The sequence below is a fragment of the Protopterus annectens genome, chromosome 9.part0, assembly GCF_019279795.1.
Source record: "Protopterus annectens isolate FY-2018-M chromosome 9.part0, PAN1.0, whole genome shotgun sequence".
NCBI lineage: Eukaryota > Metazoa > Chordata > Ceratodontiformes > Protopteridae > Protopterus > Protopterus annectens.
Window position 1 is genome coordinate 252135661 of NC_056743.1, and position 25540 is coordinate 252161200.

Consider the following 25540-nt stretch of genomic DNA (forward strand, 5'->3'; position numbering starts at 1 on the left):
GAGGTTCATAACTAAAAAGATCAAGCTTCAGAAATCATAGTTATTAGGACAGACTGCCGGCCATCTTTCTCTGTATATAGACTCCTCTGTGGAGTTCTGTGTCTATACTTTTCAGACATTAAAGATCTAACCTTTTTTGACCTTGCATTCCTTCAAAGAGCAAATGGCACCACTAATACTCAGCTAAAGAAACTAAACATGCATCAGCTAATAAAATAAGACACATTGATGTGAAACATTCATGTCCAAAAAATCTGTCACTTCTGGAGCAAACTTCCACTACATTTCAAGCAGAGTAGCACCCTTGTCATCTTCAAGGTATACCTACGTAATTGGATCGGTAGACTCAAATTCTCCTTGTCTATCTTCTCTTGTTTCATTCTGTCTGAGTTCCTGATACTGAATTCAAATATTCTATACCAAACATTCTCATGTATTTCTTAATCTACCCTCTTTTGTTACATCCACTCTAGATCCCCTGATACATCCTCACTATTGCAGATCATGTTCCATTTCCAAACTATAAATAATATTGTCTGTCAAAAGCAATTTTTTCTCTCATTATTCACTTAACATCCATAATAGCAGTTATATATTGAATGTAAATGCATGCCTGAACAATCCTCCTCTCCTGCCATAACCCCTTTCTACCACAAATCTACCATTATTTAACTTGTCCCTCTTCTGTCACTACTGGCGCCATCTAGCAATCATTATCATTACTCTCCTTTTTCCTTGTCCCTGATATTCTGCTGAATGTCCACCCTGAACTCACTTCTTTGTCGAATTCACATTAATTTATTTTCAAATGTGTCTCCTGCAACACTGCTACTTGCACCTTGTGCTTTTGTCTATACCTGTAAGATCATTTATATTTCATGATAATATGTTGAGAGTAGCCATTAGTACAGAACATTACCCCCACCTATTGTAGTTGAGAAAGCTTTTGAAGCCTACCTGCACACAATAATATTTGTGAAGCTGACCTCTTATGCAGTTGCCTCTCCTCATCTGCATTGAACCTCTGTTGCATTTTCAAGAATTTTTGCTACAGCAAAAAGGCTCAAACAAAAAAAAAAACTAAATATATTTTTAGAACCTCCATCCCCTTTTAGCTTGGAAAATGACTGAAAACTATGTACATTTTCAAAAAATGTTTACCCCTCCAGATAGGAGCATTTACATTATGTTCTTTCTTTATCTATGTTTACCTCCTAGATGTGAAAAAAATGTTGCATGGGCTTTCAGTAAACATTAAATGTTAGCCCAAGAAAACAATACACCTGATACTTCTAAATAAATAACATAAATTGCATACTGTTATATTAAATACATTAAAATACTAAAGCTGCTGGTGAGGCAGCTACTTGAATAGCATACAATCCTCCCCCAGTTTCAGAATTCATTCATTTTCATTGAACTGGTTTCCGAGTACTTTTGAATGATAATTACATTGTAAATTATACGCTTTTGTCAGCAGACATTGTTCAGATCTCTAAAGATTAATTGCTTGCACCTTCACACTTTTTGTTCCCAAGTACAACAGTTACTAATGAACAAAGCAAGTGACTTTGCATGAAACAATCTGCACATTTCACTCAGAATACACTGTTATGATTGTTTGTACATGCATACACATTGACTCTCACTGAATGTCTTTGCTAATGGAAAAATACTTAATTATTTTACATTGTTTTTATCTTACTTTTCAAACCTATTTGATTAAAAAGATGTGCATACAGCTTAAACCAAGCCCATTATTTCAAACATCCAAATCTATAAAAAAATAGAGAAATTAATTATCTTTGGTCTACATTTAATGTGTTGAATACATGTTTACATCTTCTACCCCAGCAGCCCAAGATCATAACATTATATTAACTTTAACTTGTTTCTCTCCAGCAGCTTTTATTACTTTGTTACAGTGTAAATCCTGGATACCTTACAACTAAGAAAAAGTAATTTCTTGTTTTACTATATTTAATGTGTATAACAGTCTTTTTCTTCTTCTTTTGTCTTTTTCCCGGTTAGGGGTCGCCACAGCAGATCAACTATCCACTCATGATTGGCAGTGGAGTTTTACAATGTCGAGTTGCCAGTCCAGTGCCAAACCTTCCACAGAAGGCACACACACACACACACACACACACACACACACACACACACACACACACACACACACGCACTCACACCTAGGGCCAATTTGGAGTGTCCAATCCACCTGCAGCATGTCTTTGGGATGTGGTAGGAAACCGGAGCACCCAGAGGAAACCCACACGACCACAGGGAGGACATGCAGACTCCACACAGAAGGCACCCCAGCTGAGGATCGAACTGGAGAACCTCTTGCTGTGAGGTGACAATGCTAACCACTGCACCACTGTGGCTGCCTCTTAATGTGTATAACAGTCACCGATAAGAAATTGCTTCCTCACATTTAAAATACCACTGACTGCTCATTGTACAAGATTACTTTACAATATGACATACAATTTACATCGAGATTTTTATACAACTATTTTTATACAAATATTAATAAGAACAAAAACAGTTCTACTTACAGTTACTTCAATAGCCCCTTCAGTGTCCTTTTAAACATTAATGACAAAGTGGGGAATGCTTTACAGTCCATCCACTAGTTTAACACAGTTAACACAATTCTAGATGTTCTTCATCTCACATTGCTGCAGTCATAACTTGTGGGTAGTCCGCTGTCCTCGGTCGGCCCGAATACCAAAGTATTAGGCTGGCGTCGGTCATGGGCGCTCAGATCAGACGTCAGTGCGCCATGGTATTAAAGCGCATGACCGACGTCATATCCTCAGTCTTTTTTGCCGCATGGTCCGAAGCAGAAGCAGCATTTGCAAGTGCCGTTCGGCGTTCTGAAATTTTCGTATTCTGAGTTTCAGACTGAAACCAAGTTGGGCTAAGTACCCCGTTGGGGAATATTTTTGTTTTTTCTTGCCTCAGTTAATTCCGGATGTCAGAAAAAGTGAATAATTGTATTTCTTGTGGGAAACAGATACCGCATAGGGATTACCACTCTCTTTGTATTCCTTGTTTGGGGCCTGAGCACGACGTAGTCGGGTGTCGCTTTTGTGCTAGGTTTAATAAGCGCACCATTAAATGTAGGTTAGATTGCGCTAGGCTTGCCTTCGGTAAGCGGTGTAATTATAATATGCCGTCGGATCCTCCGATGCCCGCTACTGCGAAAAAGTGCAAAGAAAAAACGTTAAGGTCCAAGCAGGATGAGTCGTCCGTTCCGGACGCCGGTTCTTTGGAAACTACGGTGGAATCTGTGGATCCAGCCGAGGTTTTAGCTGAGTCTCAGGGGGAGACGTTAATTTTGCAAGATGTGGCCTCTCAGGAGTCAGGTCAGGCTGAGGGGGCCTCTCAGGTTGCTGTACTCCCTTCTTTGCCTAAGGTGGTTAGGCCTTCTCCTTCTGTTTCTAAGGTACCTTCCAAAGGCAGGCCTGGTTTGCCTTCCACAGGTGTCAGTCCTAGTTCTGCAGGTTTTGTGCCTAAAAAACACATGCTTAAAATGGCAGAAGATTTAATTTCTTTAATCAGGGGTTCTATGCCCCCTCCTGATAAGAGGCCTAGGGTGGAGCCAGAGGTGGAAAGTTTGGAGCAGGCTTCAGATTACTCAGAGTCTTCGGCTGAAGACATTCAGGATTTTCCTCCTTATTCTGATTCAGACGCAGAGGATTCCAGTCCTTCTGCTTCTCCTCCAGAGGATTTTTCTTTTTCAGAAACCCTGCATTCTATGAGGGAGCATTTTAAAAGGGAAGGTCAGGATTTTTCAGATTCCCGAAAGAGGCTTAGGGAATTTCTGTTTTTACCACAGCATCGGCCCTTGGCTATACCTCCTGTTTTGGATGTTGTTCAAGACGTTTTCTCTGAGGCTTCCCTTAATCCAGACTCTTTGCCTCCTGCGCCAGTTAAACCAGATAGGTATTACAGAGTGCCTGAGGCTCATAAATATCTGTATAAGAGCCCAAGGGCTGACCCAGAAACTATTAGCCAGGGACCTAAGGGTGTCAGGGCTTCTGTTGTAAAGAATCCAGTTCCTATGGATAAAGATGCTAGAGCTTTGGATAGGTGGGGTAAGAAAGTGTATACCTCTTCCACTTTAGCAATGAGGGCTTTGAATTGCCAGTTTCATATGTTGAAGTACCAGAATTTTCTCCTTACTCAGTTAAAATCTAAAGTGGATGCTTTGGCAGAGGGCATAGAGTGTAAGGAATTACAGGATTTGGTTCATGCCTCTGATCAGGTGGGTAAGCATTCTTTGCAGTGTGGTTTCGATGCTTTACAGGCTTCTTCCAGGGTGGCTGCCACTGGTTCAGTTATTCGCAGGCACGCCTGGCTTAAGGATCAGAATTTGTCAGAGCATGTTAAAGCTAGAATTTTGGATGCTCCTTTGCAGTCTGAAGTTTTGTTTGGTTCTCCTGTGGAGTCTGTCTTGAAGAAAATGGAAGACAAGGCTAAGTCTATGCAGACTGTTAAAGATTTTTTGCAGGTGCAGCCCCCTAAGTTTAGCAGGAATTGGCCTACTAAGGGATGGGCTTACCCTTCTTCTGATTTACAGTCTAGGGGCAGATCTAGACGTGGTAGGGGCAGAGCTCAGGGTTCTTTCAGGCCTAGAACGTGGAGTTCACCTGCGCAATCTACAGCTGAGGGCAGGGGCCAGTCCTTTCGTAAACAGGCCCAATGACCTGCATCTTCAGCTGCCAGATCCTTCCTGTCTGGCAGCTCCTTTGGGAGGAAAGTTGGCACTCTTCAAGCAAAACTGGCTTTTAGTCACCCAGGACAAATGGGTGTTGGACATTATAGACCGAGGCTACAAGTTTTATTTCCACACATTGCCTCCTTTCAAAGGCATGCCAGACGTTCCTCCTCAGCAAAGGGTAGAGGCTCACAAACAGATTTCTTTACTTCTTCAAATGGGGGCTATACAGCAGGTCCCTCTGTCAGAAGTGGGCCTAGGATTTTATTCTCGCCTGTTTCTAGTGCCAAAGAAAGGAAACACTTGGAGGCCGATTTTGGATTTATCTATCCTCAACACATACCTGGACATTCCAAAATTCAGAATGTTGATGTTGCAACAACTTCTGCCTCTGTTGGGCAAAGATCACTGGATGGTAACTCTGGATCTCAAAGAGGCTTATCTTCATGTTCCTATCAGGCCCAGTTGCAGGAGATTCCTGCGCTGGCTGGGACTTTACATTATCAGTTCTCTGCATTGCCCTTTGGCTTATCTACTGTGCCCAGGGTGTTCACAAAGGTTCTGGCTCCGGTGATAGCCTTTTTAAGGTTAAGAGGAATACAAATTTATCCTTATTTGGACGATTGCCTGATTCTTGCTCAACACAAGCACGAGCTTCTTCACCATCTACAGTATGTTATGGCAGTGTTAAGGTGCCTAGGGTATTATGTGAACGAAACAAAGTCCAGTCTAGTACCCTCTCAGGAAATGTGCTTTCTGGGTGTGAGACTGAATACAGCTTCCCAGATGGCTTTTTTGACCCCGGACAAGCAAAAGAACCTTACACTTTACTTCCATCAATTGTCTCTACGGTCCAGGCTGACTGCAAGGACAGTCCTTCAAGCCTTGGGGTTCATGGCATCTTGTATTCTAGTGCTTCCCAATGCCAAACTGCATATGAGGAAGTTACAATGGTATCTCAAAAATGTATGGACACAACACTGCCACGATCTGGACACTGTCATTCAAATGATACCTTGCATTCAAAAGGAATTTTTGTGGTGTGCTCAGGAATGTCACCTAAACAAGGGACTCTCTGTGACCCGACCAGAGGCGAGTCAGATCTTAACAACAGATGCCTCGGACAAGGCTTGGGGAGCACACCTCAATGGAAAATGGGTTCAAGACACGTGGCCTGCCAGACTTCAACATTTACATATCAACTTGAAGGAGATGTTAGCAGTCCAATTTGCATTGATGGCTTTCAAGGATTTACTTCACCCAGGGCAAGTGTTGATTCAAACAGACAACACAACTGTCATGTGGTACATCAACAAGCAAGGGGGAACCCATTCGTACCCTCTTTGCAGGCAAGCTATGATTTTGTGGGAGACTGCTCTCAGTTTGCACCTCACTCTTCAGGCAAGGTTTCTACCAGGAGCACAGAACTCCTTAGCAGATGTTTTGAGCAGACAGATAGTGGATGCCCACAGTGGAAGTTGGATCCTCATGTATTTCGACAGTTGACAGTGATATGGGGACTCCAGACATAGATCTGTTCGCTTCTCCACTAAATTTCCAGTTGCCAAAGTTTTTCACAAAGATGTTTCATCCCACAGCTTGGAAAGTGGATGCTCTATCATTCAGTTGGAGCAATCTTCACGTCTATGCCTTTCCGCCTCTGCCTCTCCTTCCCAAGGTACTCTTGAAGGTCAGACAAGACAAGCCCTCCATGATTCTAATAGCTCCAGATTGGCCTCGACAGCACTGGTACCCTCTGCTGAGGAGTTTAGTATGGGAGCCTCCTTGGCCTTTGCCTTCGATTCCACACCTTTTGTCTCAGGAGGGCAATCATTTCCTCAATGTCAGGATTCAGTCCCTGCATCTAACAGCCTGGCATATTCTGTTCTAGAACCTGGAGGGTCGCAGCTTCCTCAACAAGTTTTGAATGTTATTTTGGAGGCCAGAAGGCCTAGTACGAGGAAGGTTTATGCTGATAAATGGAGGAGATTTTTTATTTGGAGCAAAGCAAAAAGCTTTGATGTTTCCAGACCTGATTTGAGTGTTTCTCTTCAATATCTTACAGAATTATTAGACAAGGGTTTGTCTTTCTCCTCTGTAAAAGTTCATGCTGCAGCCATTTCTGCTCACTATGACTGTGACCCACCATTATTCTCTCATCCTTTGTTTAAGCAGTTCCTTAGAGGCGCAAAGAACATAAGACCAGAGCTCCTACTCCTTCCTGGGATCTCAATTTTGTGTTGGAAAAACTTACTTTACCTCCTTTTGAACCTGCAGCTATGTCTGAGTTAAAGTTTTTGTCTTGGAAGACTGCTTTTTTGTTGGCCATTACGTCTGCTAGAAGGGTTTCTGAATTACAGGCTCTAATGGCAGTTGAACCCTTCCTAATTTTTCATAAGGACAGGGTATCTCACTAACCCTACTTTTATGCCTAAAGTGGTTTCAAATGTGGCCTTGAACCAATCTATTCATTTGCCTACTTTTTATGCAGATCCCCAAAATAAAGGGGAGAAAATTTTGCACACTTTGGATATTCACAGGCAGTTGCGTTATTATTTGAGCAAGACTAAAGGGTTCAGACAGTCTCAACAGTTGTTTGTTTCTTCGCTTTGGGCTCTCAGGGAAACATGTTTCAAAACAAACTATTTCTAAGTGGATTGGCCATTGTATTGCTTTTGTTATTCTCATCATGGTAAAGAGATTCCGCTGGAATCAGACCTCATTCCACTAGGGCTACTGCCACTTCTACTGCTTTTTTAAGGGGGGTAGCTACTAAAGATATTTTGGAAGCAGCTACTTGGAGTTCAGTGCACACTTTTTCTAAACATTACCATCTTCCTCTCTATTCCAAATCTAGGGCTGGATTTGCCACTGCAGTCTTACAGGGCATTTTGGCAGCTCCCAATGCTTTATGATTTTGCCAGCCTCCCTTTACCTTTGCTTTGGGATTCTACCCACAAGTTATGACTGCAGCAATGTGAGATGAAGAACATAGTACAGTTTTGTACCTACCATAAATGTAGATGTTCAAGATCCACATTGCTGCAGTCCAACCCTCCCTCCTTCCCCTCTGTAGTTTGGAGTGGTGGTATGGTTTGGGATGTAGATGTTATTTGTACATGGTTTTTCTATTTTTGGCTGTGGCCTTTCTTTTTAGGGCCTTCTGACATCTGGGGCAAGAAAAGACTGAGGATATGACGTCGGTCATGCGCTTTAATACCATGGCGCACTGACGTCAGATCTGATGACCGACGCCAGCCTAATACTTTGGTATTCGGGCCGACCGAGGACAGCGGACTACCCACAAGTTATGACTGCAGCAATGTGGATCTTCGAACATCTACATTTATGGTAGGTACAAAACTGTACTTTTTTCATCCAATACTACTTCTTGCAAAGCCACATTTTACAGGTCTATTCCTGTATCAAATAGGATTGATGATTTATAGTGTCTCATTTATTCACTAATTTCACAATGTTGTTGGTCTTCTCCATGTCCCAACACCAGTGTCTGGTTCATGTCCAAGGTAGAAAGGAACTCCTGGTTCTTATCGTCAACTCTGTGCTCTTTTCCATCACTCAAGAATTTCCCTTTGGAGCAATAGAATAGGTTTTGTCTGCCAAAGCCTCTGTATGGACTTTGCTATTGTTAGTAGAATGACAGGCAGAATCCCCTTCTTTGCTAGAACACTCCTTGTTGGCTAAACATTTTTATTTCTTCCTTAACCAGTTATGCATCCAAAAATGTCTTTGATCCTCAAGAAAGAAATATTCTGGAGAAATCTGGATGCAGCAGCTTAAATCTCACACCTACTTCTTGACATTACCTAATTGCGTCTGGTCTGTCTGGTGTATGGGGAGTCATGATCTTTGACAAACACTCTGCTGTTCTCAATTTTTAATGCTTTTCTCTTCTTCCAAAATTTTGTCAGAAGCATCTTTACTAAACACTAGGTCTTGGTTGCTTTTTCATATCAAGTGTTGGTACATGCACATACTGTGCCCTCTCAAGTAACAAATCCTGTGGTGGAACACTAGTCCAGTTGCTTATTTGTACTTACATAAAATGAATGCAGTCTGTTCCTTCCAGTTTAGCGGGTACAGCAAAACATCTCAGTTTTTCTCTGTGTGCTGTCTTATAACAGTTATTTTTAAAACAGCTCTTCTTGAAAAGCCTCATGCTTAGCTAGTCTTTTTTTTATTTCAATCTCTGTTTTTTGCAATTTTATCAAGTCATCTGAACGGCTAGTTAAAGATTCTTCTATTTTTCAAACTTTTCATTATTTGACATCATATATTCCTTTAGGAGTTCGCTTATTTTAAATACCTCTGAGTACATGATTTATTTACCTGTGAGTAACTGTATGTCATCTCTTATACCAAAGTTGAAAGTTGAAAATTTTTTTTCTGAATAGTTGCAAGATTCTTGCAAATCAGAGTTTTTTTTCTTCTTTTCTGGATGATTTTCTCTTACTTTCTCCAAATGTTTTCTTTGCTGGCACCCACGCAGTGTCATTACTACCCATTAACTAAATTCCACCTGAATTGATAAGCTTTACTAGCTTCCTTTTCTCAGCTTTAATTTTCACACTGGGAGAGCTGTAGTCAACATGTTCAACAGTGTGGGGCCATCTTCAAAGTAATCCATAATTGCGGTTTTCTTAATAATTTGTGGTAGGGGAAGGAGAAGTGGTGCATAGTTACTGTTGCTCCCTATTGTGGTTTTAGCTTTGAGGACTTGCAGATCTCAGTTTTCACTATCCCTTTTGGGTAGCATTTCTACCTTGTGGCTTTTTCCATTTCTCTTGTATTAGGTAGTGAGTATATTTGAGTAAGAACATTTCTACTGTATTACAGAACAGGATCAGTTGATTTCATAATCTCCTCCTTCTACTCTAGTTTCTTAACATTTCTTGCAATGCTGTCTCAAAGAGAAACTTTTTGTCTATAGGGTACTAAGCATCTGTACCTTGACGTCTTCTGGCAGGTCCTGAAACCACAGCCTTCTAATGCCAAATCCCTTCAAGAAGCCCTAGATCCTGCAGTCACAGCATTGTACCCACATTTGACAACATGTATATCACCTGCATGACAGTGCAGACCTCTCCTTTAAGTTTAGTCGAGTTCCAGCTGTGGCTACCACTGTAGCCTCTTCAAGATCGTTGAGTGTTTCACACTGTTAGTTAAAGATGTGAATTTGACAGTTCAGAGCTCTGAATATAAGGATTGCTGACATGTACACTTTCTTTCTAAAGCAGTAAAGGACACTTATTTCCTTATTGTTAGTAACAATATATTGACCTGGGACCAGTCTGGTCCTCTAAGCAGAATCCATAAACATTACAGCTCTGTCTGTAACTGGATTTTTGTAAAGAAGGACAGCAGACTCCTGGACCATATAAAATAGTCATGTATCTTGGGATCAGAGGAAAAGCTAGTGGTTTGGGAGTCTCCTGCCCTAGAAAGTCTATATATTTTTTCTGGAATGCTCTCACCTCTTTGGTTTGCCATTTAAAATACTTTTTTATCAAAGTCAAGTGCTTGCTAAATCACAGGTCCTGTGTGGGAACCCAGAGGACAAGATGTCTTAATTGTCCTTATAATAGTCCAAGGGTAAGGATTGCAGGGATCTGCAGTCAACTTCCTTCTCAGCCCCTGAATATGACGAGTCTCACTTTCTCTCTGTGTGTGGGTTTCTCTATTTCTTTTTAGAAGACAGTCTCTGGAAACAGGCAACTGGTCAGGGTTCAACTTCAGGTTCTGAATAAAATCGAGGAACTCATGAGCCAAACTAAGCCAATCATGTGGGTGACATTAGGTGTTTGATGAGGGAAAGGGCTTACCACATGGCAGAAACTGTGAAATGTCAGACATTGAACTAGCAGACATCCACTGATTGGATGTAAGGGTCCTAGATGAATGGCCTACCATCTAGGATTTGCTAGCTCATGGGGCATCCCTGAGCTGCACCTAAGCTGTGAGTGTCCATTATTACTACCAATACTAATTACTAATAATTATTGCTACTAATAGTCACTATTACTATTATGGTGGGGACACTGTCATCTCCTTCTGTTATTGTAATGCATTCTTCACCTGAATCAGAATATCTGCTTCTTCAGTCAAGGAAGACATGCAAGGAGCTGAAGGCATGACAGACACCAAACTGAGCAAAATCAGAGGCCTAGATAGTAACATAGATCAGGTCTAGGGACTGCAAAAACATTTTTAACTCCCATAGACTTAGGAAGAACAGATGCACTTATTTGCTCAGTGGTCTCCTAACTCTTCTCTCTATCAGCCTGCTTCCCCTTTTCAAAATCTTTTTCCATTTTAGGGAGGTGCCCATGGAAGTCTGAAGCTGCTATTCAGCAGATATAGTTGCTTGCTTAGTGAGGGCTAAAAGACTCTTTTTGTTTAGGTATGACTGGGAGCATAACTTCCTTCTCCTCACAGTCTTTCTATTAAAACTTAAACAGCTGCTACAGGCAGACACATCATGGTTAGTCACTATGCAGTATACATACTGGGTATGAAAATCCTTGTAGGCCATCTGTCTTCCACTTGTGCACACAAAAAAACGTTTCCTAGGCAAACATAACATTCAAACAAGCACATATTGGTTAATAGTCAACTAAACTCAATACAACAGTCTAACAATAAGTCTCTAGTAAAAAGAACATAAATTCTCCCCTCTAAGGTACTTGTCTGCCCAGATTGGAACCACAGGATGAGTATGATGTTAGCTTGTGAATGGAACACTACTTCGATTGATATGCACATCAACCACAGGAAGAAAGAACTAAAGATGATGTGAGCTGTGGTTGAAGATGTCTCAGGAAAGGTACGGTCAGACTAGTCAGAGAGTGGAAGGGTGCTCAGTTATTGAAGACTTGCCAAGCAACCAGACTCTGCTTGCATCAGAGATCCTTCTTCTGATGAATATAACATTGATTTAAGCAATATTACTGATGATAGGTATATGGAATAGCTGTTTAAACTTTTATCATACAATTTCTGATACGCTGTCTGGTAGAGGTAAAAATTGATTACTGATACAGATAGAGGACTTCAGGGCAGTGGCAGCTAGTGACTTCAAATCAAAGGGGGGCTGCAGGAGACAGCTGAATGGGTGGGGTCAAGGGGAAGGGGTGTGGTCAACTAGAAAGGGGAGGAGCTATGCTCAAAACCACAAAAACTAACTTTAATTAAATATGCTGCCCTGGGTGGCAAACCATCATTATGAGAGTCCAATCAAGACAAAAATAAGTGTAGAAGAATAAAAATATTTCAATGCATTGGCTGCATGATAGCTTACTTAATATCTAGATGGAAACAAAAGGTTGTGAGGCATGAAAAAATAAATTCCTTTTTAAATACATTACTGGAATGCCAGGCAAAATCAAGTATAAAAAAAACTAGAAGCACTCAACTCAAACCACTTCTCCTTGCACTGCAGTTCTAATTATAATTTATATTCAGCTTTATTAAAGTACCAAGTAACATGCTGAAAGTAGAAATTTCTATGATGCCCCCACTTGTAAAAATGTTTCTTATCCAAAAAAGACCTGCTGCCTGACAACTATCTACTTGTTTCATGGGGAAAACATGAAAGTAAAAAATGAAAAGCAAACAAGAAACAAGCTCAAGATACATTGCTTAAAGGATTACTGTACAGATTATGGACCACACATGATCATTGGCATTCTGTTTAGTTTACGGGTAAAGTCTGTAGAGATGACTGGAAGTCTGCAACAAGTGTAATGCGCTTTTTAAAATAATGGAATCCTGTCCTTTAATACCCAAGGCTTATACATTATCTAGTCAAGTATTCTCTGCATGGCAACAACAGAAAGGCTTTCAATGTTGGCAATTCTTTAACAGTATGCTTATTAAAGCTTACTTGCATCTTACAATCTCAGACAAGCTTACCTTATGGTCATTAAAGCATTGCTACTTAAACACAGAGCAACAGACACTTTGAGTAATAAGCATAAATCAACAGTACAAAAATATGACAGAAACCAGACCGTTCTGCAAAATCAAGGACAAATGAAAAGCCACTGTAGTACTTGTGTCTGCCTTGGATGGGGGGGACACACTGCACATTTACACTGCATAACTACTCCTTGTCTTGCTTGGACACATCCAGAGTCACTACATGGTGCAGTGGGGTGCAGCAAGTATGTCACAATTTGAAATGTCTCTGGCTGACTGTGATGGCCCTGACACATTTGTCATACCTCTCAACCTCAGAGCAAGAAATCTGGACAAAGCCATACACAGAATTGGGACAAAGGCCCAAAAATAAGGACAATTTTTAAATATTGCTCTAATAAACTTAGAAAGATAATAGAATAGGTCTTGCATTAGTATGACTTTTCTGAAGGGTATACAATCTGAAACTCAAATGTCTGTCATTATTTTCTAACTTCAGTCTTTAGTGATTTGTCACTAATTTGCCAAAAACACAATTTTATGAAAAATGGACCAAATGTGATGCAAAAATATAAAATAGCCACACAATACAGCTGGGAACCTGTCAAAGAAGGGACACTTTAATATTAGTACTGCTAACTTGAGCAGCTGACAAAATAAAAGAATCTACATGCATTTCAAGTAATCTATAACTTTGATTATTACAGTTATTTCTTAATTGTAAACCCTCCATGTTTTCTTCCAAAATTGCTATTTTGCCGAGGGATTATTAGGGGGAAGAGCAACATTTTGAGCCAAAATCGGGGACAGTTGAGAGGTTGGCTATGCCTAATTCTATAAAGCAATTTATTTGCGTGTACCTCTCAACGTGTTAATGCAGTAAATCTGAACAAGGCCAAATATATTGGGGGAACATATAAACAGTACTAAAAATTGCTCTTGTATAAATTGAGACAGTTGATAGAACAACAGTTCTTACTTTAGCATGCATTTTTCTGAAGGTTATGAAGTCTGAAACTCAGTGTATCATTATTTAGTGACTTAATTTCTAAATGATTTGCCAGAAAACTACAAATTTTATGAAGAACAAACCAAAAATAAGAAGCAAAAATCTATTCATTCTTTGAAAATCTGAACAGTTGGGAGGTATAGTTCAGCTGGGCCTGTCTGAGTTTGCTGCCCTTCCCCCCTGACATAATCATGTTTGAATGGAGCCTCTGCAGCCATTCCAATGAACCATTACTTGGCTATTTCACTCCATTTACCGTAAACACTAATGTGCATACTGCTTTACTTCTATGATGAGTCGGACTTCATTTGAAAGTTTTATTTTGTATTTTACAGCACAAACACTAAGTCATCTACTAAACAAAGCAATGCAGTCTCACAATGAAAACTTAGCATTAAAACTTCTCTGCCCTTGAAACTCACATTCATTGAAACAGCATTGAAACCCACATTCAAAGAAAATACATTTTGCCAGTGGCAGATAAAGATTAATTTTGGGCTGTTTTCAAATCATAGGTCCCTTGCATATGAAACATACATGTGCTCTTTGATACACCTTCCTCACTGTACTAAATTATATTCCTTGTACAATATATTACAGTTGTTAGGGGGTGTTTTAAATTTGTTTTGAACATTTTTCCAGTAAGCTATGAAACAAAACGCATGTACCCATAATGGCAAAACTGCCCAGTTCAGAACATTTATCTAAAAGTCTACTCAGACTTCCACAGTCCACCATTATTAGTAAATATGCACAATTCTACAGTCCACCATTATCAGTAAATATTCACAATTCTACAGTCCACCATTATCAGTAAATATGCACAATTCTACAGTCCACCATTATCAGTAAATATGCACAATTCTGCAGTCCATTATCAGTAAATATGCACTATCTCTGAAGAAGTAAAAGTCATCTAAATAATTCCACATTAAAGAAATCTGTAACTAATGAAGAGGTTGCTGCTAGCAAACACCTTTATATTTCATGGTTTCATCGAAAAATAAAGTGTCTGTTGCCTCTCAGGAATAAATTGCTTATATTACATTAAAAAAATGATAAGCTAGTAATATTGCAAGAGGAAATGGATGGCAAACTGATAACGGACTCATAGTTAGCATCTTCACCAAGGAGAACATTCTCAGTACGGCAGCATCCACCCCTTGTGGGAGTAGAACCCACAGCCTTCTGCATCAAAAGCAAGTACACAACCTGTTGTGCTATTAACAAGGCAAACCAACTTCACTTAAGCAACACTAAACTTCTGTTCCCCTGCAGCACTCAGCTCCTTGTAAAATCTACTCAATACTCAACTTCGCAGCACAAGAAAACTGGAAAAAGCCAAAATGTATTGGGGGGGGGTCAAAAGCCCAAAAACCAGGGACACAAACATTGCTTGTATAATCTTGGAAAGTTGCTAGAACCATACATTTTACTGCCAAGGTCCCTGTGCAAAACAGTCAGAGCAACATACCACTACACCAAATCAGCTGCTTTGTAAAAGAGGAAGACTGAAACTTAATGGCTATCATTTAGTGAATTCAGTTCTCAAAAAACCTGGACAAAGCCAATAATGGGGGAATACAGTCTCAAAAATAGGGACAAATTTCAAATATTCATCTTATAAACTTAGAAAATTGCTAGAATAAAAGGTTGTGTTATGGTTGTGTTACTATGTATTTTCTGAAGAACATGAAGTCTGAAATTCAAATGCCTGTCAATTTTACTGCTGACAGAACAAAAACAATTTTCAGCAGAGACCCAGGGAGAAATACTGCAGACACGTCTTTGTAAAATGACAGGGCACCAGAGCAAATCCACACAAACACAGGGAGGAAATGCAGACTCCACACAGAAGGCACCCCAGCCAAGAATCAAACCAGAAAACCTATAGCTGTGAGGCAACAATACTACCACTGCACCATCAAATATGCAAGGAATTAAACATTCAGAAACCTGAAGTCTGAAATTCAAATGCCTGTCAATTTTATTTAACATTTGTTAATCAGGACAGCCTGACGTGGAACAAAAAAAAAATTCAGCAGAGGCCCAGGAAGAAATAATGCAGACATGTCTTTGCAACATGGGAGGACACAAAAGCAAACCCACACAAACACAGGGAGAAGATAGATAGAACAGGTCTTACTTTAGCATGCATTTTTCTGAAGGTTATGAAGTCTGAAACTAGTGTGTTATTATTTAGTGACTTAATTCCTAAATGATTTGCCAGAAACCCACAAATGTTATGAGGAACAAACCAAAAATAAGAAGCAAAAAATCTATTCATTCTTTGAAAATCTGGACAGTTGGGAGGTATAGTTCAGCTGGGGCTGTCTAAGTTTGCTGCCCTTCCCCCTCACAAAACCATGGTCGAATGGAGCCTCCCCCTGCAGCCATTCCAATGATCCATTACTTTGCTATTTCACTCCATTTACGATAAACACTAATGTGCGTACTGATTTACTTCTGTGATGATTTGAACTTCATTTGAAAGTTTTATTTTGCATTTTACAGCACAAACACTAAGACATCTGCTAAACAAACTTGGCATTAAAACTTCTCTGCCCTTGAAACTCACATTCATTGAAATGACATTAAAACCCACATTCAAAGAAAATACATTTTACCCGTGGCAGATAAAAATTAATTCTGGGCTGTTTTCAAATCATAGGCCCCTTGCATATGAAACATACATGTGCTCTTTGATACACCTTCCTATTGCTTTGAACATTTTTCCAGTAAACAATGAAACAAAACTGCCCAATTCAGAATATTTCCATCATAAAAGTCTACTCAAACTTCTACAGTCCACTATTATCAGTAAATATGCACAATTCTACAGTCCACCGTTATCAGTAAATATGCACAATCTCTGAAGTAGTAAAAAAGTCATCTAAATAATTCCATGTTAAATAAATCTGTAATGAAGAGGTTGCTGCTAGCAATCACCTTCATATTTTATGGTTTCATCGAAAAATAAAGTGTCTGATGCCCGAGGAATAAATTGCCTAAGTTACATTAAAAATAAGCTAGCAATATTGCAATAGGAAATGGATGGCAAACTGATAAAAGGCTCATAGTTAGTATCTTAACTTTCAGTACGGCAGCATTCACCCCTTATGGGAGTAGAACCAACAACCTTCTGCATCAAAAGCAAGTACACAACCTGTTGTGCTATTAGCAATGTGAGCTAACTTAGCATAATCAGCACTAAACTTCTCTTCCCCTGCAGCTCTCAGCTCCTTGTAAAATCTACTCAATACTCAACTGCATCTCAGCTTTGCAGCACAAGAAGTCTGGAAAAAGCCAAATTTATTGGGGTGGGTCAAAAGGGCAAAAACCAGGGACACATTAAACATTGCTTGTATAATCTTGGAAAGCTGCTAGAATAAAATGCTGTGTTACCACCATACATTTTACTGCCAAGGTCCCTGTGCAAAAGAGTCAGAACAACATACCACTATGCCAAATCACCTGCTTTGTGAAAGAAAAATGCTGTGTTACCACCGTACATTTTACTGCCAAGGTCCCTGTGCAAAACAGTCAAGAGCAACATACCACTACACCAAATCAGCTGCTTTGTGAAAGAGAGGAAGACTGAAACTTAAATGGCTATCATTTAATGAATTCAGTTCTCACCATAGCTGTCAACCTCTTAGCACAAAACACCTGGACAAACCCAGTAATGAGGGAATACAGCCCTCAAACATATTCAGTGAATTCAGTTCTTGCCATAGCTGTCAACCTTAGCACAAAAACCTGGACAAAGCCACTAACAGGGTATTACAGTCCCAAAAATTAGGACAAATTTCAAATAGCCATCTTATAAACTTAAAAAATTACTATAATAAAAGGTTGTGTTACTATATATTTATTGCTAGAATAAAAAGTGGTTTTACTATGTATTTTCTGAAGAATATGAAGTCTGAAATTCAAATGCCTGTCAATTTTACTTCTGACGGAACAAAAACAATTTTCAGCAGAGGCCCAGGGAGAAATACTGTAGACACATGTCTTTGTAAAATGGCAGGACACCAGAGCAAATCCACACAAACACAGGGATAAGATGCAGACTCCACACAGAAGGCACCCCAGCCAAGAATCAAACCAGAAAACCTATAGCTGTGAGGCAACAATACTGCCACTGCACCATCAAATATGTAAGGAAGTAAACATTCAGAAACCTGAAGTCTGAAATTCAAATGCCTGTCAATTTTATTTAACATTTGTTAATCAGGACAGTCTGACTTTTAACAAAAAAAACAATTCTCAGCAAAGACCCAGGAAGAAATAATGCAGACATGTCTTTATAACATGGGAGGACCCAAAAGCAAACCCAGACAAACACAGGGAGAAGATACAGACCCCCCCCCCACAAAGAAGGCACACTGGCCAAGAATCAAACCCAAAAACCTGCAGTTGTGAGGCAACAATGCTACCACTGCACCATCAAATATCAAGCTTTGCAATATTTACAAACCACAGATATTATGAGGAATAGATCAGATCAAATATGAGGCAAAAATCTGCAATTTTTTTTTACAAATGGTGGTGGGTAGGGAATTCAGGTCTTTAACACAAGGTACAGGGTTCAAGCCTGAGGTATTCCCTACCACACCACCATGAGTCTAACCACCAGTATATTGCACCTGGGGCATTTACACACACACACACACACACACACACACACACACACACACACACACACACACACACACACACACACCCCTTGTACATCCAAATCCCTGTCCACTTACCTGGTCCTGTAGTAAAGCCACCATAAATCCCTGTCTGCAAAACCACCATAAATCCTATGAAATGCATCTTCCCCTGACAAGACTGCAGCTGAAAACCCATGCAAATCCGACCCTGCCCGTCGCAAGATCTTCCCCTGCAGCAAACTCCAATCCAGACCTGAGATCCTTCTGACTGCTGATGTCGCAGTCCGACCCCGACGCGAGTTCCCAGGCAGTCTATGCAGTTTAAAACTGCATAGACTTGTGGGAGCGCTCCTGTCCATGTTTCTCAATCAGGACTGCTGCTGAGACAATCTGCGCATGCTCCATACTGTCTCAGCAGCAGTCTGGACTACTGCGCATGCGCGAAGTCTGCGAAATTTTAAAATATTTATTTATTTTTCTTTTTTTAGTTTGAAGTTGAGGGGGCTGCAGTCTGGCAGTCCAATAGCATGGGCCGACCCTGCTTTAGGGGCTTATTCAACACTTTTGTGTTGTTTTGGAAATCTTTGTGTGGCATACACCACCACCTCTGACATCTAGTCAGGTTGCATGTTGGCTGTTCTCCACCTTAAAGGTCTGTACATGTTCATATGCCCTGAAACATTTGCATGTGCTAAAAGCACATCTTCAAGTATACAATTCTGCTTATCACTTTCTGTACCAGGAGCAACATTCTTTGCCTTTCTATACAGATGTCTAGGGAAGATCAGTCATGACTGCTAAGTTTAAATGATAACTTTTTTTCAGCCTAAATTGTTATAGTATGTGGAAGGTCTAAGTCTAATCTGAGAAAAGAGCACAAAATGGCCTTGGGAGCTACAGTTTCACTGGTTGATTCCTCAGTACTCAGTGATTCACTGATGTACTTAACACTAAAATGGCCATGGTCTGCAATAGCTTTCAGAAATTTTCTGGCTGGTTGCCCTTTGGAAGACCAAGGATCAGGATGTTGTTACATCGTGACCTTGCTGGAAGGTCAGTTACAGTTTTTTATCTGCATCCAGTGATCCCATATGGATTTAGTATTTGCTACACTGGAGGCTTCTCATCCTCCATGCCAGTTTTCTTTTCAGCACTTCTAGCCTGACATTGATCTTGGCAATACTGTCATCGTTTGCATTGATTGCAGTACTGAGCACTTTCTCTGATGGGAGACAGCTGCTTATTCAGGTGGTCTGCAAATGCATGAGTGTAAATGGGCATTCTCTTGCATTGAAAAAGGGACGCTCAATTAGAGGACGATGAAACACGTGTGTGCACTATGAGTAATTGCAAACTTTTGTTTGAGCCACAGACACTTCCGAGACCCCATAGTTTTTCTTCCCCCAGTATTTTTTAGTTGCTTCTGTTCTGATTCTCTGATGACAAGAATAGAGATCTTGGGAAGTTGTGTTCCTTGGCCACCATACCTCTCAGCTGACCAGAATTGTTCACAATGCCCAGATTTTTGCCTTCATTTTTGGTCTGTTTCTCAGACAGTTTAGATTTTCTGAGAAATCATTGAGGATTGCACTCACTGTATAAGGACACAGCTTTGAGTTTCAGACTACTTATCATTCAGAAAATGCATGCTGCAGCCAAACCTGTTATTCTAACCACTTTCTACATTCATAAGAACAATATTTAAAACCTGGCCCTGCTTGTAGGTGCTTGTCCCTCCATTATTTTTGGCTTTGTTGAGAATTCTTATTTTAAGAGGTTGAGAGGTATCAATTTGACCTAATTTGTTTTGAGATCTCCTTGTGACTGGGTAGTATATATGTATGCAGTGGTAATGTCAAAGATTCCCCTTTATTACTGCATGCTTGATTTTAATATTATTTCTTGGAAATCATTGGGTCCTTATTTCTTTTCTGGTACAGATTTTCAGAAAGAATGCATGAAAATTGCTGATTATTTTACCACCATCTTGGAATCCCAATAAAATACATTTTTTTTTTCAGAAAAATTCACTCAGATCACATACAGTGCAATCAGGCATCCACCTAGTTAAAAAGCACATATCCATTAAGGGTTCATTCATCAACCACACAGAAAACACACACAGTGTAAGCAAAGTGGCACTTGTACAGACACAATTCCAAATGAAAATAGCTGCAAAGCACACACAAAAAAAATACACTAAATGTGTAATGCCCTGTGGAATATACAAGGAAGAATGTTCACCATGCCTGCCACTACAGGATACCAGTGACATGTTTAAGTATGCAGTCGGGTCAATATTCTCTTTTGTGTAAAACTCAACAGTTTATATCTTTATAACTGTTTTCAGTGCCACCACATTTTTTTACATTTTAATATTCAGTGTCTTTCATAAAAACAGTGTCAGTTTTGTACTCAATCCCCAATACTATTACATCAAGCAGCTACAAAATATTACTAGTCTGTATATAATTGCTCTTCTTTTTCAACATAGTACAATATTTTCCTTGTGCTAGGAAACTGTAATGGTCATAAGACACTTAACATGCAACATAAGGACAGGATGAAAGTGGGCATCTAGAAATGCATAAGTAATTATAGTGTCCTTTAAGTACTATCTGTGGAGCCTATTATGACCAGAGAAGAAGAACTGTGTTCTTAAAATATAAGTACCTCATTTGGGCTGTGGACAGTACGTTAAAATGGTAACAATACACAAAGGCCAAATAAACATTCAAGTCATATTATAAAATGTGCACTTTGACCTCCATGATTATTTCAAATATTGCTATTTATTCAGAAATAACTTGGAATCAATGTTTTATTTAAGAAATATCAGAATATAACTTAAGAAAAACATACACATTAATAGGCAGTCTGAGACATTCATTTCAGGGACAATACCTGTGTTACAATAGTATCACAGTCTCATTTTGTCATAAAACTGAACAGTGAACATTACAGCACTTGACAGAATGTAGAGTTTACAGGAGTCCTACCATGCAGTTGGCATTCATATTTGGAACTATAGAACTAAACAGCAAGAAAGTATGATGCTTTCCTTCACAAATAGATAAAGTTCTTAATTACAGATGCATTTTATTTAATTTTCCTTTAACAGACACCATTAGAACTAACGAGGTAGGAAAATCATCAAAGAAACAAGTCCATAAAATAAATATCTCTGCAAAACAGGTCAGGACAGGTTTCAGTGTATGTTTTACTGATTTTGTTCCTTTATTGACTTGGGACGTCATTTGTCAAAAGTCTGACAGCAGCTTGCTGACTTCTTATAACATGTTAAAATAACTATATGGGGTATAACAGATGCTGGCAATTTACTAATCACTTTAAATGCTATGTTATCAAAATATGCAATGTTATTACTCTGTTTATGATTTAGACAGCTCGCATGGAACATACAAGTCAACCAAACAAGAGAAATTACTGCCGCAAACGAGTTTAGCAATAAATGCATTTCTTAAATATAAGAGTTACCTGAACAGGGTAAAAAATAGCCTGAAGAGTAGGAAGAATCTCTGTGAAAAAATTATCCCAGATTTCAGACAGAATCCCAATGCGACTGTCACCTGTAGAAGGTATATGCAAACAATATGATCAGAACTCATATCCAAAAAAGTTTGTCTTGAGGTTATAAAATTACCATTTTATAATTTACTATTTTATTACTATTACCTGCAACATAAAAAAAACTAACTTGGCAAAGGCTCAAATTATTTTATCATTTTAACTTTATTCATAAATGAGCAGTTATGCAGTACTCTCCTATCATAACAACACAACAGAGGAGACACAGAGGGGATATATACATATAAAATGTGATACAGTAATAGTATAAAAGTGTGTGTGAAAAAACAGAATTAAAGAAAAGTTGTTCTGGGTAATTATGGTAGGATTAAGGCAGCACAAATGGGCTCTTAGTGAAGAATGTTTTAACTAGTGCTGTAAGTCTGTGGACTGCTCAGAGTGCATATGCAGACTGCGATCAGCTCACATGTCTTACCATTGCTCTGTACTAAGTTGCTCCTGTCATATTGCTTGAGCACTATTGTTTGTGAGTATCGTGGAACAGTGATTCAAAAACAAACTCTACCACTCTGGTTTGAAGCAGAATAAAAGAGACTGAATGCACTATTTTACAGCATATATTCACTGCTGTCTGATCGCAGCAAGATAGATAACACCACAGCAGGTAAGTATTGCAAGGCTGTGCGTGTGTGTGTGTGTGTGTGTGTGTGTGTGTGTGTGTGTGTGTGTGTGTGTGTGTGTGTGTGTATGTATGTATGTGGGTGTCCATCTGACTATCAGTCTTTAGGTGCCTACACAACAATGACCTATGGACTTGACAGGGGACACTAATGCAGTTGTTCCAGCACCATTGTTTTTAAAGCATTTATTTAATTTTTTAGCAAAAATAGTAATTTCTCTGTTTGTTAGCTTTTCTGTTTATGTTTGCCTGCAAATCACCTTGCAGAAGTTTAAATTATCCAATAACTTCATTGCTTGATAGCTGTTCTTTAATCTGCACTTGAGAGCTGCTTTTTCTGTGCTTCTACATTAAGAATTTCCAGGATCATCCATCTTGTGGCAGAAGGTGTTTATCTGGTCTCTCTGAGGTGGGAAGCATGCCAGGAAGCTCAAAGTGCAGTTGTCTATTGGCTAGATGGCACTGGAGTCAGTTTCAAGATTTTACTTTCTGCTATAAATCAGGCAAGTTTGCATGAAGCTACCCACCAAGCAGCAGCAGTAAGTAACTTCCTGTAGAGCAGCAAATGCCTACACAGTAACATTTCCCTATACATTTAGGATTAGGTCTGAAACCTGTTAAATGGTGGGGCACTGTGCAGAGTTTAGCTTAGAGTAGCTAGCTTGCATCAAAGCCCATAAAGAAAATATATACTTCTAATATTCTTGTCATTGGAGACTCCGTTGTGTGAAAGATGCCCCAAGTTACTGCACCCCAGGTACCAATATGATTCTATCATAGTCCATGCGGGTGTAAATGACCTGAGATGTAACTCATTGGACTATATGCAAAGAGACATAATGGATCTCTTGGAATATGTGTCATAGATAGGTACAGGCCTTGCAATGAACAGCATTCTACCTATACCAAGGATGATGTCACAGTATGACCATAAAATGACTGATCTTAACAAATGGCTTAGTTTCTTGTGTCACTCTGGGGGGATCCAGTGTCTGTCAGCATGGGAGGATATGGTCAACAGACCACATTGCTTTGCCAAGGATGAGCTGAACCTCTCCACCCTAGTCTTTTAGATATTGGCTAAAACCTTGTTCATTCTCTTAGAACATTTTTAGGCAATGTCAAAAAGACAAAACTACCAACATAGTGAAAAAGTCTCCAAGCAGCAACCTTAAGGTGTTTCTGCTCAATGCTAGGTGCCTAAACAAAAAATAAACTCCACACCCTTCAATTCCTCCACACTCTGGAGAAAGTAACCATCTGTGCCATGACCAAGACTTGGTTTAAAGCCATAGAACATACTTCAGCAGTACAAGGCTATATAGCCTTCCACACATTTAGACTAACAACCTCACAGACTGGGACCAAAGCTGGAGGTATTTTGATCATATCTCCAGGATGATTAAACAGGATGATACCATGAAGTTTATCCATATGCAAGTTATCATAGCTAAGGTCCCTCACCATATCATAGCTAGCTAAAGGTCACAATCTATGTCCCTAGAGTCTCACAACTCTAAGCTAAATCTACTAGAGATGCTCATTATCCAACCAAACACCATATTCTTGGTTGACTTTAAATGCCCCTCTATAGACTAGGAAACTTACACTGCCTCAAACTCACAGGCACGATGCTTCCTGGACTTTATTAACTCAAAAACCCTGAAACAGTTAGTGCACACAACAACCAGAGGATCAAATGTACTGGATCTGGTTTTCACCAACACGGGACAGCATTGCACCCCCCCTCCACGTCATGTCCTCACTTGTGAGCTCAGATCACAAGCAATCTTTTATGAACTAAAAATCAACCCACCTTAACCAGTAACAGTTAGGAACTAGTCTAAGGCATGATACACCTTATTAAGTGACAGTTTGGCAAAATTCAAGGCTTTCCCTAACTCTGAGACTACAACTACCTATGCAGAATTATTCAGTCACTATAAAAAACACATGAATAGCAGCATAGAGCCTGCTTTACCTATCAGAATAAAACCCAAAACAAACAATAAAAACAAACCCCACTAGTGGTATCCTCACTAAAACAGGGTACACGATAAAAGAAGAACACTCATGGCTAAAATCAGGAAGGGCAACTCCCTTAAAGATAAGTGCTTTCTTATACAACTAATTAAGAAACTAAGAGGTCTAATTAAGTTCACCAAGGCCAGGTATTAGGTCAGAATGGCCTTGCCGAATGAGGACAATCACAAGGCCTTCTTCAGCTATGTCTGAGACCTTAAAGGTAACACACAGCAGTGTGCTGAACTAGTGGTGAATGATACCACCTTCCCTGATCAGGGTGACAAAACAAATCTAATGGATGATAAATTCAGCTCAAACATCACCCCCCAGCTCCACCAGATGAAATCCCCTCCAACATTCTACCCCAACTATTAGCAGGGACCAAGTGCTAGCAGCACTTGTTAAAGCCAAGCACACTCCCTCCATGGGTCCCAATAACATCCCTGGTTGCCTCCTGAACAGTCTAAGCCATGACATGACCTATCAGGACCACTTAAGGCACTCTTCAACTACAACCTTCAAATAAACTATATTCCAAGTGAATGGAGGACTACACCAGTCATTCTCCTCCATAAGGGTGGAACATCAACCAATCCAGGCTTATTAAAACTACAGACCCATCATGCTAAGAAGCCTAATATGCAAAGTCATGGAATGAATTATCATAGAAATGATAAACAAGGACACTGGCAGCCTACATCACTGGACACATCCTGATTGGGCTTTGTTAAGGGAAGGTCATGTCTGCGTAACCTGGTAGACTTCTTTGAGAGGGTCACCAAGGCAATGGACAAGGATAAAATAGGCTATACTGCTTATCTTGACTTAGATAAGGTATCTGATACAATACCCCACTCAAGCATTGTTGACAAGCTGTCTGAGCTAGACTTAAATCTCTGCATAACTCACTGGATTGCTGGCTAGCTCACAGACAGGACTCAAGACGTCTG

At 39.7% G+C, this 25540-nt stretch overlaps 1 protein-coding gene across 2 annotated transcripts in view; it reads right to left on the bottom strand.

Annotated features, from left to right (window-relative positions):
- Positions 1–25540, bottom strand: part of PRR5L (proline rich 5 like) — a 959912-nt gene that overhangs the window by 229701 nt on the left and 704671 nt on the right. For both annotated transcript variants that reach the window (XM_044082833.1, XM_044082832.1), the window contains exon 9: positions 21836–21927. In XM_044082833.1, coding sequence (XP_043938768.1) covers positions 21836–21927 — 92 coding nt within the window. The remainder of the gene's footprint in view (positions 1–21835; positions 21928–25540) is intronic.